The following is a 13,696-nucleotide window of genomic DNA, read 5'->3' as shown; positions in this document are numbered from 1 at the left end:
TTGAACCATGGTGTCTAAGCTGAGTTGATGGGAACTTTAGGGGAATTCAAGCCAAGGATTGAGGAAGAGAAAGCTAAGGGGTTCTAGAAGCTAACTCAAAGTCGAATTTCCATTAAAGGTATAAAATTCTAAGCTTTAAACTTTGAAGTTTAAATGGTTTCTGCTGAGTTTTTGAGTCTAGGATCAACTATGGTGAATTTTGAGATTAGGGATGCATGTGCTTAGGTTTTGAGTATTTGGGATGCTTGGGATGAGTGGAGTATGTTAATAAGCATATTTTTAAATTTGGTTGGGAATTGGAAGAGTTTTGGTAAGGGTTGGCTCGGGGAAATCGCAGGAAGGGAAAATGTTGTGTTGCCTGTCTGTGACTAGCGCTAGCCTTTGGGCGCTGTAGCGCTAGGCCAAGCATGCTGAGGGTATTTTGGTTCTGCTTGTACCGCTGTAGCGACCTCCTTAGAGCGCTGTAGCGCTACCCTATTTCCAGAAAGGAGTTTTTGAGTTATTTTCAAGGGTTTTTGCCCGGGGATTCGGGGTTCGATTCTACCACCCCGTTTGGTGGAATTGGAGCTTCCTGAGGGTTCAGGATTAGTCCCGAGGCTAGGTTTTGGACTTGAGGTTTGGTGATGACTTTGATCTACGGTTGTGATTAGGTGAGCGCTAGCGCTCGGGGGGGATCGTGCTCGAGGAATCAAGTGAACAAAGCTAGCGAATTTAAAGGTAAGAAAACTGCACCCGGTTGTATGTTTGTAATGGGACTAAGAGCTCCCGATATCTGTATAATGTCAATGATGGTATTATGCCATGGGACATGTGATAGCGGCCTAAGGGTGTCGTACACAATATTTGCACACAGGGCGCAGCTTGGCCACTGGCAGCCGAGGACAGCTTACTATTCACTGAGCTCGGTTTAAGCGAGCCGGAATCAGTGGGATAACGGAGGGTGTGGCCTGAGGGCGCTAACCCTAGTTATCATTGTAATTGATGTATGATATGAGTTGATATGTTTGGTATGCTGAATACTTGGTTATTCTGAATGTTTAAATGGTTGAGAACATGTTTATGGAATAAGTGATATTTAATCGTCTGTTGATTGCTTATGTTATGTTATTGTGTTTTCTTGCTGGGCCTTGGCTCATGGGTGATGCGTGGTGCGGGTAAAGGCAAAGGCAAGTTAGACCAGTCCTGAGATGGAGAGCTACGGGGCTGAATGTACATAGTCAGCTGTTCGGTCGCCTTGGCCGAGGAGTGGATCAGGACAGGGATCGCTGAACTGTATATTTTGCCTTAGTATGGCTAATATTGTATTTAAATCGTGAATCTTTTGTAAATGGTTTTAATTCTATTGTTTTTGGGATCCCGTGTAAACAGGAAATTATATTTAAAAAGGAAATGCGACTTTCAAGACCAAAATCTTTTAACCCTGGTTCCATTATGGTTTTAGTAACACGTTTTTAATTAAATGACTTGATTAGCAAGTCTAGCACCTTTATAAACACACAGCGTAACGGTCTTGGCTATCCAGGGCGTTACAACTTGGTATCAGAGCGTCCTAGGTTTATTGGTTCTTGAAGACTGGCTGGATATGTACATTCGCCGCAAGAGACAAGCTTAACTCAGGGTTTGGTAATTGTGTACACCTGATTATGTGCTTAAATGATTTGAGTGAGATATGATTGTTGATATCTATTTGATTAATAGAGAGCATGAGATACTGATAGGGCCTGGCCCTTGACTATTGCATGATGTTATTGAGGCGTGCTTATCAGCACTTCTATGCATGTGGATGAATATCTGGATAAATTGTTATAAATTGATTGCTTGAGAATGATTGGAGTTCCAGTGATGGATCATGAAAGGATTATTACCCTGTCATCATAGCCTGATTGTCGAGTCGTTGATTGCAGATTGACTTGGATAGTTATGCGTCAAGAAAGTCTACGCGACTAGCCGGCAGGTCCAAGACTAGAGATGATGATCAAGGCCAAACCCCTCCACCAGTCCCTGAGAACTGGCAGCAGTTGATGGCAGACATGTAGGCTCGGCTACAAAGCCAAGATGAACAGATCTGAATTCTACGGTAGCAGGCTCCATCTGGGAGTGTTGCCCCTATTGTGCCACTTGCAGTGGTACCTTTTGTGCAGCCAGTTGAGGTTGGGAATAAGTGGGAACCGTTGTATGAGCGCTTCAGGAAGCAACAGCCCCCGATCTTTGAGGGAGGACCAGATCCACTGAAGGCTGAGCAGTGGATGACCATGATTACTACCATTCTTCATTTTATGAGGGTAGAGGGACATGACAGAGTGGCCTGTGCCACATATATGCTGAGAGAGGATGCCCGAATCTGGTGGGAGGTGGCATCACAGACCAGGGATGTTACTGCTTTGACTTGGGAAGGATTTAAGGATCTATTCAGTCAGAAGTATTACAATGTTGCCATCAGGGCAGCGAAGATAAATGAGTTCATGGGGTTAGTTCAAGGTAGCATGACAGTTACAGAGTATGCCCTAAAGTTTGACAGACTTGCAAAATTTGCACCAGATCTTGTGCCTACAGATGCAGCTAGGCAGGACAGATTCATTAGAGGGCTTAATGCTATGATAGCCCAAGATGTGAGAATTACGACAGTTCCTGGAGGGACAACTTATGCCCAGGCTGTAGAGAAGGCTCTTACCGCTGAGGAAGCGGAGAATAAGATATGGAGAGAGAGTGTAGTGAGGAGGGAGGGCCGCAGGGCGGTGCCTCCATATTCTGGTTCTGGTAGGGGAGGAGGCCCCAGTGATTTGAAGAGGAAGACCCCTGAGGCTTCGATCGCTCCGGGTCCTGATAGGAAAGGTCGGGGTACTCAGGGTGGCCGTCAAGGAGGCGGTGATACATGGAGGACTTATCCTAAGTGCACAAGGTGCAGAAGACGCCATCCGAGCCAGTGTCGGGCTAAGGCCTGTTATGTGTGCAGGGTGGTGGGACACCTCAGGAAAGATTGCCTGACAGTGAAGAAGGGAGATACAGGGAAGGTGGACAGCTTGACTCCATCTCGAGTGTTCACCCTGACGCAGGCAGAGGCCGAGGCTAGTCCCTCGGTAGTGACAGGTCAGCTTTCTAGTGCTGGCACTCCTTTTACTGTATTGATTGACTCTGGTGCTACACACTCATTTGTTTCTAGTAAGGTGATTGATAGACTATGTAGACCTACTGAGTATTGTGTTTCAGGGTTTGGGACTATTTTGCCTACAGGGGAACTGGTAGTATCTAGGAGGTGGATTAGAGCACAGCCAGTGATAGTTGATGGTAGGGAGTTATCAGTAGACTTGATTGAATTGAGCATGGAGGATTTTGATATGATTCTAGGTATGGATTGGTTGGTTAGATATGGAGCTACCATTGACTGCAGGAAGAAGATGGTGACTTTTGAGCCAGAGGGTGAGGATCCCTTTGTTTTTGTGGGAGCGATGCATGGACCCCGCGTGCCTAGGATATCGGCATTGAGAGCCAGAGACTTGTTACAGGGTGGATGTATAGGCTTTCTGGCTAGTGTGGTGGATACCACCAGAATTTCACCAGTAGGGCCGGAGGAGACCAGATTGGTTTGCGAGTTCCTGGATGTGTTTCCTGAGGATTTTCCCGGGTTGCCGCCACGTAAAGAGATTCAGTTTGTTATTGAGCTGGCACCGAGGACAAAGCGAGTGTCGAGGGCACCATATAGGATGGCACCGGCGGAACTGAAAGAATTGAAGATACAGTTGTAGGAGCTTCTGGATTTGGGGTTTATCAGGCCTAGTTACTCGCCGTGGGGTGCTCCAGTTTTGTTTGTGAAAAAGAAGGACGGGACTTTAATAATGTGTATAGACTACCGGGAACTGAACAAGTTGACTGTCAAGAATAAGTATCCCCTACCAAGGATTGATGACTTATTCGACCAGCTGCAGGGTAAGACGGTGTTCTCAAAGATTGATCTTCGATCTGGTTATCACCAGCTAAGGATCAAGGATGAGGATATACCTAAGACGACCTTCCGAACGCGGTATGGGCACTATGAGTTTCTGGTCATGTCGTTTGGTTTGACCAATGCCCCAGCAGCCTTTATGGATCTAATGAATAGGGTGTTCAAGGATTTTCTGGATCAGTTTGTTATTGTCTTCATCGATGACATCTTGGTGTATTCCAGTTCAGAGACAGAGCACGAGCTTCATCTTCGACAGGTTCTTCAGAGATTGAGGGAGCATCAGTTGTATGCCAAGTTTAAGAAATGTGAATTTTGGTTACCAGAAGTGACATTCCTTGGACATATCGTGGGTGCATATGGGATTAAGGAGGATCCATCTAAGGTAGAGGTAGTTAGGGATTAGCCAAGGCCAAGGAGTGCCTCGGAGGTGCGGAGTTTTCTTGGTTTGGCATGTTACTAAAGACGGCTTGTAGAGGGCTTCTCGAAGATAGCAGCACCGATGACAGAATTGATACGGAAGAATCTGAAGTTTATCTGGTCAGACAAATGCGAAGACAGTTTTCAAGAGTTGAAGTGACGGCTTATTATAGTGCCAGTGTTGAGTTTTCCTTCGGGAGAAGGGAAGTTTGTTGTTTACTGCGATGCATCAAGGTTGGGCTTAGGCTGTGTGTTGATGCAGAATGAGAAGGTTATAGCTTATGCACCACGACAGCTAAAGGGTTATGAGCAACGATATCCTACCCATGATTTAGAGCTAGCGGTGGTGGTATTCGCACTGAAGATTTGGCGACATTACTTGTATGGGGAGAAGTGCGAGGTATAGACTGACCATAAGAGTCTGAAGTATTTCTTTACACAAAAGGACCTGAACATGAGGCAGAGGCGTTGGCTTGAGTTGGTAAAGGACTATGATTGCGACATTCTTTACCATCCGGGGAAAGCCAATGTGGTGGCAGATGCATTGAGCCGGAGAGGCCCAGGTTAGTTGTACAGTTCCACCCAGATCTCAAGGGAGTTAGCTGATGAGATGGTCAGAGCGGGGATAAAATTGGTGGTAGGCCGGTTGGCCAATATTACTCTGCAGTCGACCCTGCTAGAGCGGATCAGAGAAGGACAGTTGGCAGATGCTCAGTTACAGAGGATTAGGGTGGATGTCCTAGCGGGAGCAGCTAAGGACTATTCTGTTTCTGAGGTTGGGTTACTTCTGTATCAGGGACGGATATGTGTTCTAGCTGATGAGGGGATCAGACGAGAGATACTAGATGAGTCTCATACAACGCCGTACTCACTTCATCCGGGTACCACGAAGAAGTACCAAGATTTACGGATGTTGTATTGGTGGCCCGGGATGAAGAAGGATATGGTGGAGTATGTTGCTAGATGCTTAACCTGTCAGCAGGTGAAAGCTGAGCATCAGCGACCAGCAGGGTTGCTTCAGCCTTTGGGTATTCCTGAATGGAAATGGGAGGACATTAATATGGATTTTGTGGGAGGTTTACCCAGGACAGTGGGGCTTCATGACTCGGTGTGGGTAATAGTAGACAAGTACACCAATTCAGCCCATTTTCTTCCAGTAAGATCAACATATACTGTGGATTAGTATGCTGAGTTGTATGTGAGGGAGATCGTACGTCTCCATGGGGTCCCTAAGTCTATAGTGTCGGATCGGGATCCTATCTTCACTTCCAAGTTTTGGGGTGGTCTACAGAAGGCTTTGGGGACTCAGTTGAAGTTCAGTACAGCCTTTCATCCTCAGACTGATGGCCAGTCTGAGAGGACGATTCAGGTATTGGAAGATATGCTCAGAGCGTGTGTGATTGACTTTGAAGGTTCATGGAGTAAGTATCTTCCATTGATTGAATTTTCATATAACAATAGTTATCAGTCAACGATTGGAGTGGCTCCCTATGAAATGTTCTATGGGAGGAAGTATAGATCACCTATTCATTGGGACGAGATGGGTGAGAGGAGATATTTGGGGCCAGATATGGTTCAGAGGACTAATGAAGCTATAGAGAAAATTCGAGCTAGAATGCTCGCCTCTTAGAGCAGACAGAAAAGCTACGCTGATCCTAAGCGTAGGGACGTGGAGTTCCAGGTTGGGGACCACGTGTTTCTTCGAGTTTCACCTTTGTGAGGGGTGAGGAGGTTTGGAAAGAAGGGCAAGCTAAGCCCTAGATTCATTGGACCTTTAGAGATCCTGGAAAGGATTGGTCAGGTGGCTTACAGATTAGCTTTGCCACCATCGTTGTCTGGAGTTCATGACGTATTCCATGTTTCTATGCTCCAGAAGTACGTCTCAGATGTAACTCATGTGTTGAGATATGAAGATTTGGAGTTACAGACGGATTTGGCTTATGAAGAGCAACCGGTTCAGATTTTGGATTGGAAAGATAAAGTATTATGGAATAAGACGATTCCTCTTGTTAAAGTGTTGTGGAGGAATAGTAGGGTCGAGGAGGCGACCTGGGAGCTTGAGACAGCGATGCGGGATCAGTATCCCGAGTTATTCAGGTAAATTTCGAGGACGAAATTCTCATTAGGAGGGGATAGTTGTAACGACCCAAATTTACTAATAAGGCTTAAGGGCCTTGATTAGTGTGTCGGGAGGGCATAATCGGAATATATGTGATTTAATGATTAAAGGCATGTTGTATGGCCATTTGAATATTTGAGATGCATGGCTATGTGTATTAGTATGCATGTAGGCCCTGATTAGTTTAGAAATGGCATAATTGTAATTTTGGCCCGTTGAGGGCATAACTGTATATATATATGCGATAATTGTTGAGACCACATTATTATGTGGATATATCTGTGATCTGTGATTCGAGACAATCCTAGTGAGCAGATTAGCGAAAAAGTCACGGCGGGGATTTATACCCGGCTCAGGGTGAGCCCGGGGGTATAAATGGGAATTTAGAGAATATATATTGGGGTCTATTTTGACATCGAGGAATATAATTGGTGATTAATTAGGTGTTGGGAAGTAAGTGGGAAATATTAGAAACACTTGAGGAATTAGCGGGAATTGAGTAAAATGACCAAAATGGCCCTAAGTGGATTAAAAGACTTAGGATTAAAGGGGAGGGCATTATGGTCATTTGGCTTTTAAGAGATAGGTATTGCTGAGGCTTTATGTTTAGTGGAAGTTGTAGAATAAGGTAGAAGTCTGAGAAAAGAAAGAAAAAGAAAGGGAAGAAAGCAGGGCATTTTTCCAAGGGTCGGTTTGTGCTTACCTTCATCATTTTCTTGGGTTTTCTTGGAGCAAAGCTCAGAGGGGAGTTAGGTTAGGCTGAGCAACAAGAATTCTGAGGTAGGCTTGAAGGATTGGCAAAGGCTTAGCAAGAACACATCATCACTTAAGGTAAGACTTTGGAGTTTTTAGTTTCTGGTTTGGATTGTTTGAACCATGGTGGCTAAGCTGAGTTGATGGAAACTTTAGGGGAATTCAAGCCAAGGATTGAGGAAGAGAAAGCTAAGGGGGTCTAGAAGCTAACTCAAAGTCGAATTTCCATTAAAGGTATAAAATTCTAAGCTTTAAACTTTGAAGTTTAAATGGTTTCTGCTGAGTTTTTGAGTCTAGGATCAACTATGGTGAATTTTGAGATTAGGGATGCATGTGCTTGGGTTTTGAGTATTTGGGATGCTTGGGATGAGTGGAGTATGTTAATAAGCTTGTTTTTAAGTTTGGTTTGGAATTGGAAGAGTTTTGGTAAGGGTTGGCTCGGGGAAATCGCAGGAAGGGAAAATGTTGTGTTGCCTGTCTGTGACTAGCGCTACAGCGCTAGCCTTCGGGCACTGTAGCGCTAGGCCAAGCATGCTGAGGGTATTTTGGTTCTGCTTGTAGCGCTGTAGCACCCTCCTTAGAGCGCTGTAGCGCTACCCTGTTTTCAGAAAGGGGTTTTTGAGTTATTTTCAAGGGTTTTTGCCCGGGGGTTCGGGGTTCGATTCCACCACCCCGTTTGGTGGAATTGGAGCTTCCCGAGGGCTCGGGATTGGTCCCGAGGCTAGGTTTTGGACTTGAGGTTTGGTGATGACTTTGATCTACGGTTGTGATTAGGTGAGCGCTAGGGCTCGAGGGGGGTCGTGCTCAAGGAATCAAGTGAACAAAGCTAGCGAATTTAAAGGTAAGAAAACTGCACCCGGTTGTATGTTTGTAATGGGACTAAGAGCTCCCGATATCTGTATAATGTCAATGATGGTATTATGCCATGGGACATGTGATAGCGGCCTAAGGGTGTCGTACACAATCTTTGCGCACGGGGCGCAGCTTGGCCACTGGTAACCGAGGACAGCTTAATATTCACTGAGCTCGGTTTAAGCGGGCCGGAATCAGTGGGATAACGGAGGGTGCGGCCTGAGGGCGCTAACCCTAGTTATCATTGTAATTGATGTATGATATGAGTTGATATGTTTGGTATGCTGAATACTTGGTTATTCTGAATGTTTAAATGGTTGAGAACATGTTTATGGAATAAGTGATATTTAATCGTCTGTTGATTGCTTATGTTATGTTATTGTGTTTTCTTGCTGGGCCTTGGCTCATGGGTTTGCGTGGTGCGGGTAAAGGCAAAGGAAAGTTAGACCAGTCCTGAGATGGAGAGCTGCGGGGCTGAATGTACATAGTCAGCTGTTCGGTCGCCTTGGCCGGGGAGTGGATCAGGACAAGGATCGCTAAACTGTCTATTTTGCCTTAATATGGCTAATATTGTATTTAAATCGTGAATCTTTTGTAAATGGTTTTAATTCTATTGTTTTTGGGATCCCGCGTAAACAGGAAATGATATTTAAAAAGGAAATGCGACTTTCAAGACCAAAATCTTTTAACCCTAGTTCCATTATGGTTTTAGTAACACGTTTTTAATTAAATGACTTAATTAGCAAGTCTAGCACCTTTATAAACACACAGTGTAACGGTCTTGGCTATCCAATGCGTTACAAACATCCTCGTAAAAACACAAAAATAAATCTTTAAGCAGGTTGGGAAAAATGGATCTAAAAGTGAAACTAAAAAAAAAATTCAGAAAATCTTTTCATCTTCAAAACTAGGCGGGAAAATCTCTGTTTTTCCAAAATACCCAAAATCGAATTTTCACTTCGATTTTGGACCCAAAATCAGTGTAAACAAACCCAAATATTCCTCCTAAACATTGTTTTATATTTACCCATTTTAGCATAGTATTTCTAGGTGTTTTTTTTGCCTAAACCCAATTTACCCAAAAACTCTCCAAGAACATCGAATAATCAGTTACCAATATAGAGTAATCACAGCCAAAAAATGCAGGTAAATTGTTACAAAATATGAGGAGTTGGCTCGAAAACTTACTTAGAGTAAAGATTGTTGAAAAAACAACGAAGAAATTGCTCTAAATAGCTCCAAAAGCTTCAGATTGCACTGAAAAAAGGTTGATGGTTTTGAGAGAATTCTGAGAGTTCTTGAGGAAAAAGAATGTTTGGATAAAAATGAAAAGGGGTGAAGAGGCTTATATTTATACTGCTAGGGGTATTATTGATGAGTAATTATGAGACTAGGGTTTCGATGCATGGGAAAACGCAATAACCGAAAAGGTCATGATTACTTACATTTTCGAGAAAGTAAGTACAGTTGGATGTGACGGGTTAGCAAGATTGCTTGTCTAGTAAGTTTATTAAATGTTGTTCACATTAAAATAAACTTGAGAGCAAATGTTTTCCGAAATATTTGCATGATAATGTAGCATGTTAAAGAGGCACATGAGCGACACGTGGTTATTATTAATGAAGGTCTGGTCGACCGACAACAAGAATGTTAAGAAAAAATTAAGCTGTTCGATATGCGTAAGGAATATACTGAGCAGCAAGAAAATAAAGGGTGCAGAGGCATACGACCAAAGCTGCTCGTGGGACCGAGACAAACGCTCAGAAACAATTATAAGTTAAATATTTCAGAGATATTTATTATTTTAAATTAAATATCATTAAGTTATTATTTTGTTATGACAGTAACATCATTTTTAGAGCTTGTAAAACTCAGTAAACCCTTGTACGTTGATCGCATATACCACTATAAAATTCTGGTGTCGTTTACATACTTGAATTGAATTGTGTCGTTTACATACTTGAATTAAATTTTATTGTTTTTTGTGACTATGTTATTGACTATGTTGTTGACCAAATCAAAAGTCAACAAAAACTAACATACATTAGTATATATATATATATAGAGAAATTAGTAAAAATAAATTTTTTTTAAATGATTATAAAATTTATCTAAAATTCCACCAGTTTTCTAAATTTTTTTGAGCACTTATCTAAAAATTTCAACTCTATGTCTAAAAATTTTTAAAATTATTAAAACTAGACTAAATGCAAAATGCACTAATAGAGATGGATTAAAAGAGTTCAAAACCAACATTTCTAAGCAATATATGTGAAACCAATAAGGATCTCAAAATTTTTCAACTGAGTAGCTTTGGACAATTAATCACTCGAATTCACACTAGAAAAGAGTACAAACAGAAAATAATGACAAAGCTTTTTTCTTCATGTTTCATAAGAATTGGATAATTTTTTTCATCTAATCTGGACAATTCCCGCATTGACCAGCTTCTGAATCTTGGCCATCACCATAGGGTTCTTGGTGTGCTCTTGGGCAGACTTTGGATTTTCCTGGAAGTCAATCAATACCTGCCCACATCCCCAAATTACTTCTTAGTCAACCCATATCAAATTTACCATGGAATTTACAAGTAATCTATAAAGAAATTTTCCAAGTATAAGTACCTGTCTCATAACGGGATCTGAGAGGATGTTCTGGATTTCTGGGTCCTGCATTCCTTTGGCCTGCAACATTAGATCAAACAAAATTAATACAACAGTAAATCATAAAGAAAATGGCTTTTCAATAATAAAAAAAAAATCAATCCTAAGAGCACAATTGTTTAGAAAAACTAAACCTGTCTCTCTTTCAATTCATCAGGAGTCAAATCTCCACGACCAGCCTTGTTAATTTGATCGACGCATCTGTAACAAAAGAATTTCACTCGGCATTTAGTAAGCAAGCTCTCCTTATCATATGCAAGTTTGTGTTAAGAGAAGCGAATAACATAAGCAAACAATAAGCTTATTCTTGTGTTACATCCCATACCTTCTAACACCATCAAGTAACTCCTGGTTTTGAGGGTCATGTTTCAAACCCTGCTGGTATGTCTCCAAAGCTTTGTCATATTCCTTCATGAAGAATTGCACAGCACCCTTTCTGGTATAGCCCTTTGAAAATGTAGGATCGAGCTCAATACACTTCTCTGCATCCTTCAAACCCTCGGGAAGGGCACCAAGTTTTGTGTAGCAAGCAGCTCTATTACTATATGCCTGCAAGAAACACCGTATCAGTTCGGCAAACCCTGCCCGTGACAGAAGCTGATAATTGTAGCTCAATTCCTAGACATTATAGGTGATGCTACCTTTGGGTCTTTGGGATTTCTTCTCAAAGACTCGGTGTAATGCTTGATAGCTTCCGGGTATTTTTGTTCTTTGAAAAACTCGTTTCCTGCATGGATTTTAGCCACAAATAATCAGGCAAGCTACATATTTTACACACAAGAAAAGCATTGTCTATGCCTTTCAATAAAACATTTAGTTCAAGCAATTATAGCAATAGCAAATTCGTGCAACATAAAGCAGAAAAAGTGTAACAAGAGCACAAGAATAGGCATACTAGATTGATTAACAATGACTAAATTTATCTGAGTGGGCAATAATCAACACACCTTTCTCACGCTCTTCATCAGCCAATTTGGGATCAAAATACTCTTGCTGCTCCAGCTCCTTCCTAGCTTTCTCAGCATCATTTAGTTTCTTTAATGTATCTGGGTTGCGATGCTCAGTAAGAGCTTTCTGGAAACTCTCAATAGCAGGTTCATAGTCCTTCGAGGTTTTAGCCATTTTTACAAAAGCAGTGCCTTTCCTAGTCAAAGCCTTGGCTATCATCTTGAAATCTGATCTAAGCTCTCTACCCCTCTCAACAGCTTTTTCACAGTCTTTAATACATTCATCATACTATAAGATACCACAATAACATAAACATTTGTCATTTAACATTTAACATAATCCAAATGGCTCAAGCACACAAATTTGGTACCCAAAAGCTAAGAAAAACAGTGCTAATACATTCATACATACATTTCTTTGAATTTAGCTGTAGGGTTTATTGAATTTAAGGGTTTTAGAGGAGAACATACCTTGCCCATCTCCAGATAAGTTGCAGCACGGTTCAAGATGTATGAAATTTCCTCATCATCTAAATCTATGGCCTTGGTGTAATGCTGAATCGCTGTATCAAAGTCCTTCTTCTTGTAAGCGACATTACCAGCATCTTTCTCCTTCTGGGCCTCAGCCTTCCTCTCCTTCTTTTCCTTCTCCTCCTCACTCACCTCCATCGGCTCAGGCTCAGACTCCTTCTCCTCCTTGGGCGGGTCAGCCTCAGCGGAGCGCTTCCTCTCAGGTGGAGGCGGCGAAGACGAAGCCTCAGGCATATCCATATCATCCCCAGTCGAATTACGAAACTTCACGTTAAGCAAAACCCCAAGAGCTTGCATCACTCGCTGATCCTTGAGATAAAGGTTAAGATTGCTAGGGTTTTTCTGAAGTTCCTGCATCATCTTAACAAAATCAGGCTGTTGAAGATAAGGCCGAGTCGTCGGATCAGCCGTGAGCTTAGCCCACATCTCAGGACCAGAGAAAGCATCTCCAAAAAGATTCGTCGGCGGCGGAGCGGAACGGGACCTCGAAGCCGAAGATTGGGCATCGGCTAAGCCAGACTTGAGGGCTTCATTGTTAGGGTCAATCTCGAGACCTTTCTTGTAAGCGGAAACGGCTTCGTCAAAATGACCTAAGCCGATGTGAGCGGCTCCGAGACGGCTGTAGCCTTTGGACCAGTCAGGTTTAAGGTCGACGGTCTTCTTAGCGTCGGTTAAGGCTTCAGCGTATTTGTGGAGAGAAGCATAGGCGGCGGATCGGTTGGAGTAGAGGACGTGGTTGGTTGGGGCAAGTGAGATGGCGTCGGAGAAGTGGGTGATGGCGGATGAGAAGTCGCCGGAGGAGAATGCGGCGTTGCCTTTAGCTTTGGCTTCTTCAGCCATTGAAAACAATGGAAAGAGAATAGAAGAGTGGTTTTGAGTGTGTGAATGAGTCTCTGTGTTTCCCTAATAATATAAAAAGAGGACCCAGAGAGTTCTGTTCTGGTGAGTAGAACAACCGGGTGGGTTCTGGAATGTTCTGTTCTTTCTTGCCACTTTGACCGGGGCGGATATGGGTTGTATATTATATTGTGCATCCGGATCCAAACCCGACCCTTCCGATAGTTTTAAATATAATATATATATATATTATTATATTTAATAATTTAGTTAGATTGGTATGCAAAAGGTCCTGTCAACTACAAAAATATAAATATGATTTTTCGTTCAAAATTTTTAGACAAATATCAAGATATAATTTGGTTTTGCAAGTGTTTTGGAATAAGTTTTCCAGTTATTATTATTTGGTTTTTTAGCAGAAAATGTAGAGATGGCGAAATGCACCGTTAAAGGTTGGCAGAGGAGAGGCAAAGTTGATTGAAGCCGCCGGGTTGTGTGCAGAGCCGTCAGAAGCAAAGGTCAATTGTCATCTCCTTTGCCAACTAAAAAAATGCTGATTTAGATGGCAGAAAGGAGAATTTAAACGCAGTGATGTGTACAATGAGATCAACTCGTTCTATCTTAACTCTTAATTGAT

At 42.4% G+C, this 13,696-nt stretch overlaps 1 protein-coding gene across 1 annotated transcript; it reads right to left on the bottom strand.

The window, feature by feature from the left end:
* Positions 1-10,314: 10,314 nt before the first annotated feature.
* LOC133778228 (hsp70-Hsp90 organizing protein 3) lies at positions 10,315-13,136 on the bottom strand. The gene is made up of 7 exons (XM_062218098.1): positions 12,163-13,136; positions 11,692-11,980; positions 11,386-11,471; positions 11,070-11,293; positions 10,879-10,945; positions 10,706-10,765; positions 10,315-10,609 (listed from the first exon to the last, which is right to left on the bottom strand). Exons 1-7 carry the CDS (start codon positions 13,060-13,062, stop codon positions 10,496-10,498), a joined length of 1,740 nt encoding a protein of 579 aa, XP_062074082.1. The 5' UTR covers positions 13,063-13,136; the 3' UTR covers positions 10,315-10,495.
* Positions 13,137-13,696: the final 560 nt, after the last annotated feature.

Source organism: Humulus lupulus, chromosome 5, assembly GCF_963169125.1.
Source record: "Humulus lupulus chromosome 5, drHumLupu1.1, whole genome shotgun sequence".
In the NCBI taxonomy this organism is placed as follows: domain Eukaryota; kingdom Viridiplantae; phylum Streptophyta; class Magnoliopsida; order Rosales; family Cannabaceae; genus Humulus; species Humulus lupulus.
Note: the sequence above shows the minus strand (reverse complement) of the source record. Positions and strands in the feature narration are given on the sequence as shown.

Excerpts from the sequence above, each read along its gene's own strand:
- LOC133778228 (XM_062218098.1), bottom strand. The coding sequence starts at position 13,062 with ATGGCTGAAGAAGCCAAAGCTAAAGGCAACGCCGCATTCTCCTCCGGC. Across the intron at positions 11,981-12,162 it reads CTTATCTGGAGATGGGCAAG|TATGATGAATGTATTAAAGA; the intron begins GTATGTTCTCCT and ends GGTATCTTATAG. Across the intron at positions 10,610-10,705 it reads CAGATCCCGTTATGAGACAG|GTATTGATTGACTTCCAGGA; the intron begins GTACTTATACTT and ends GGATGTGGGCAG.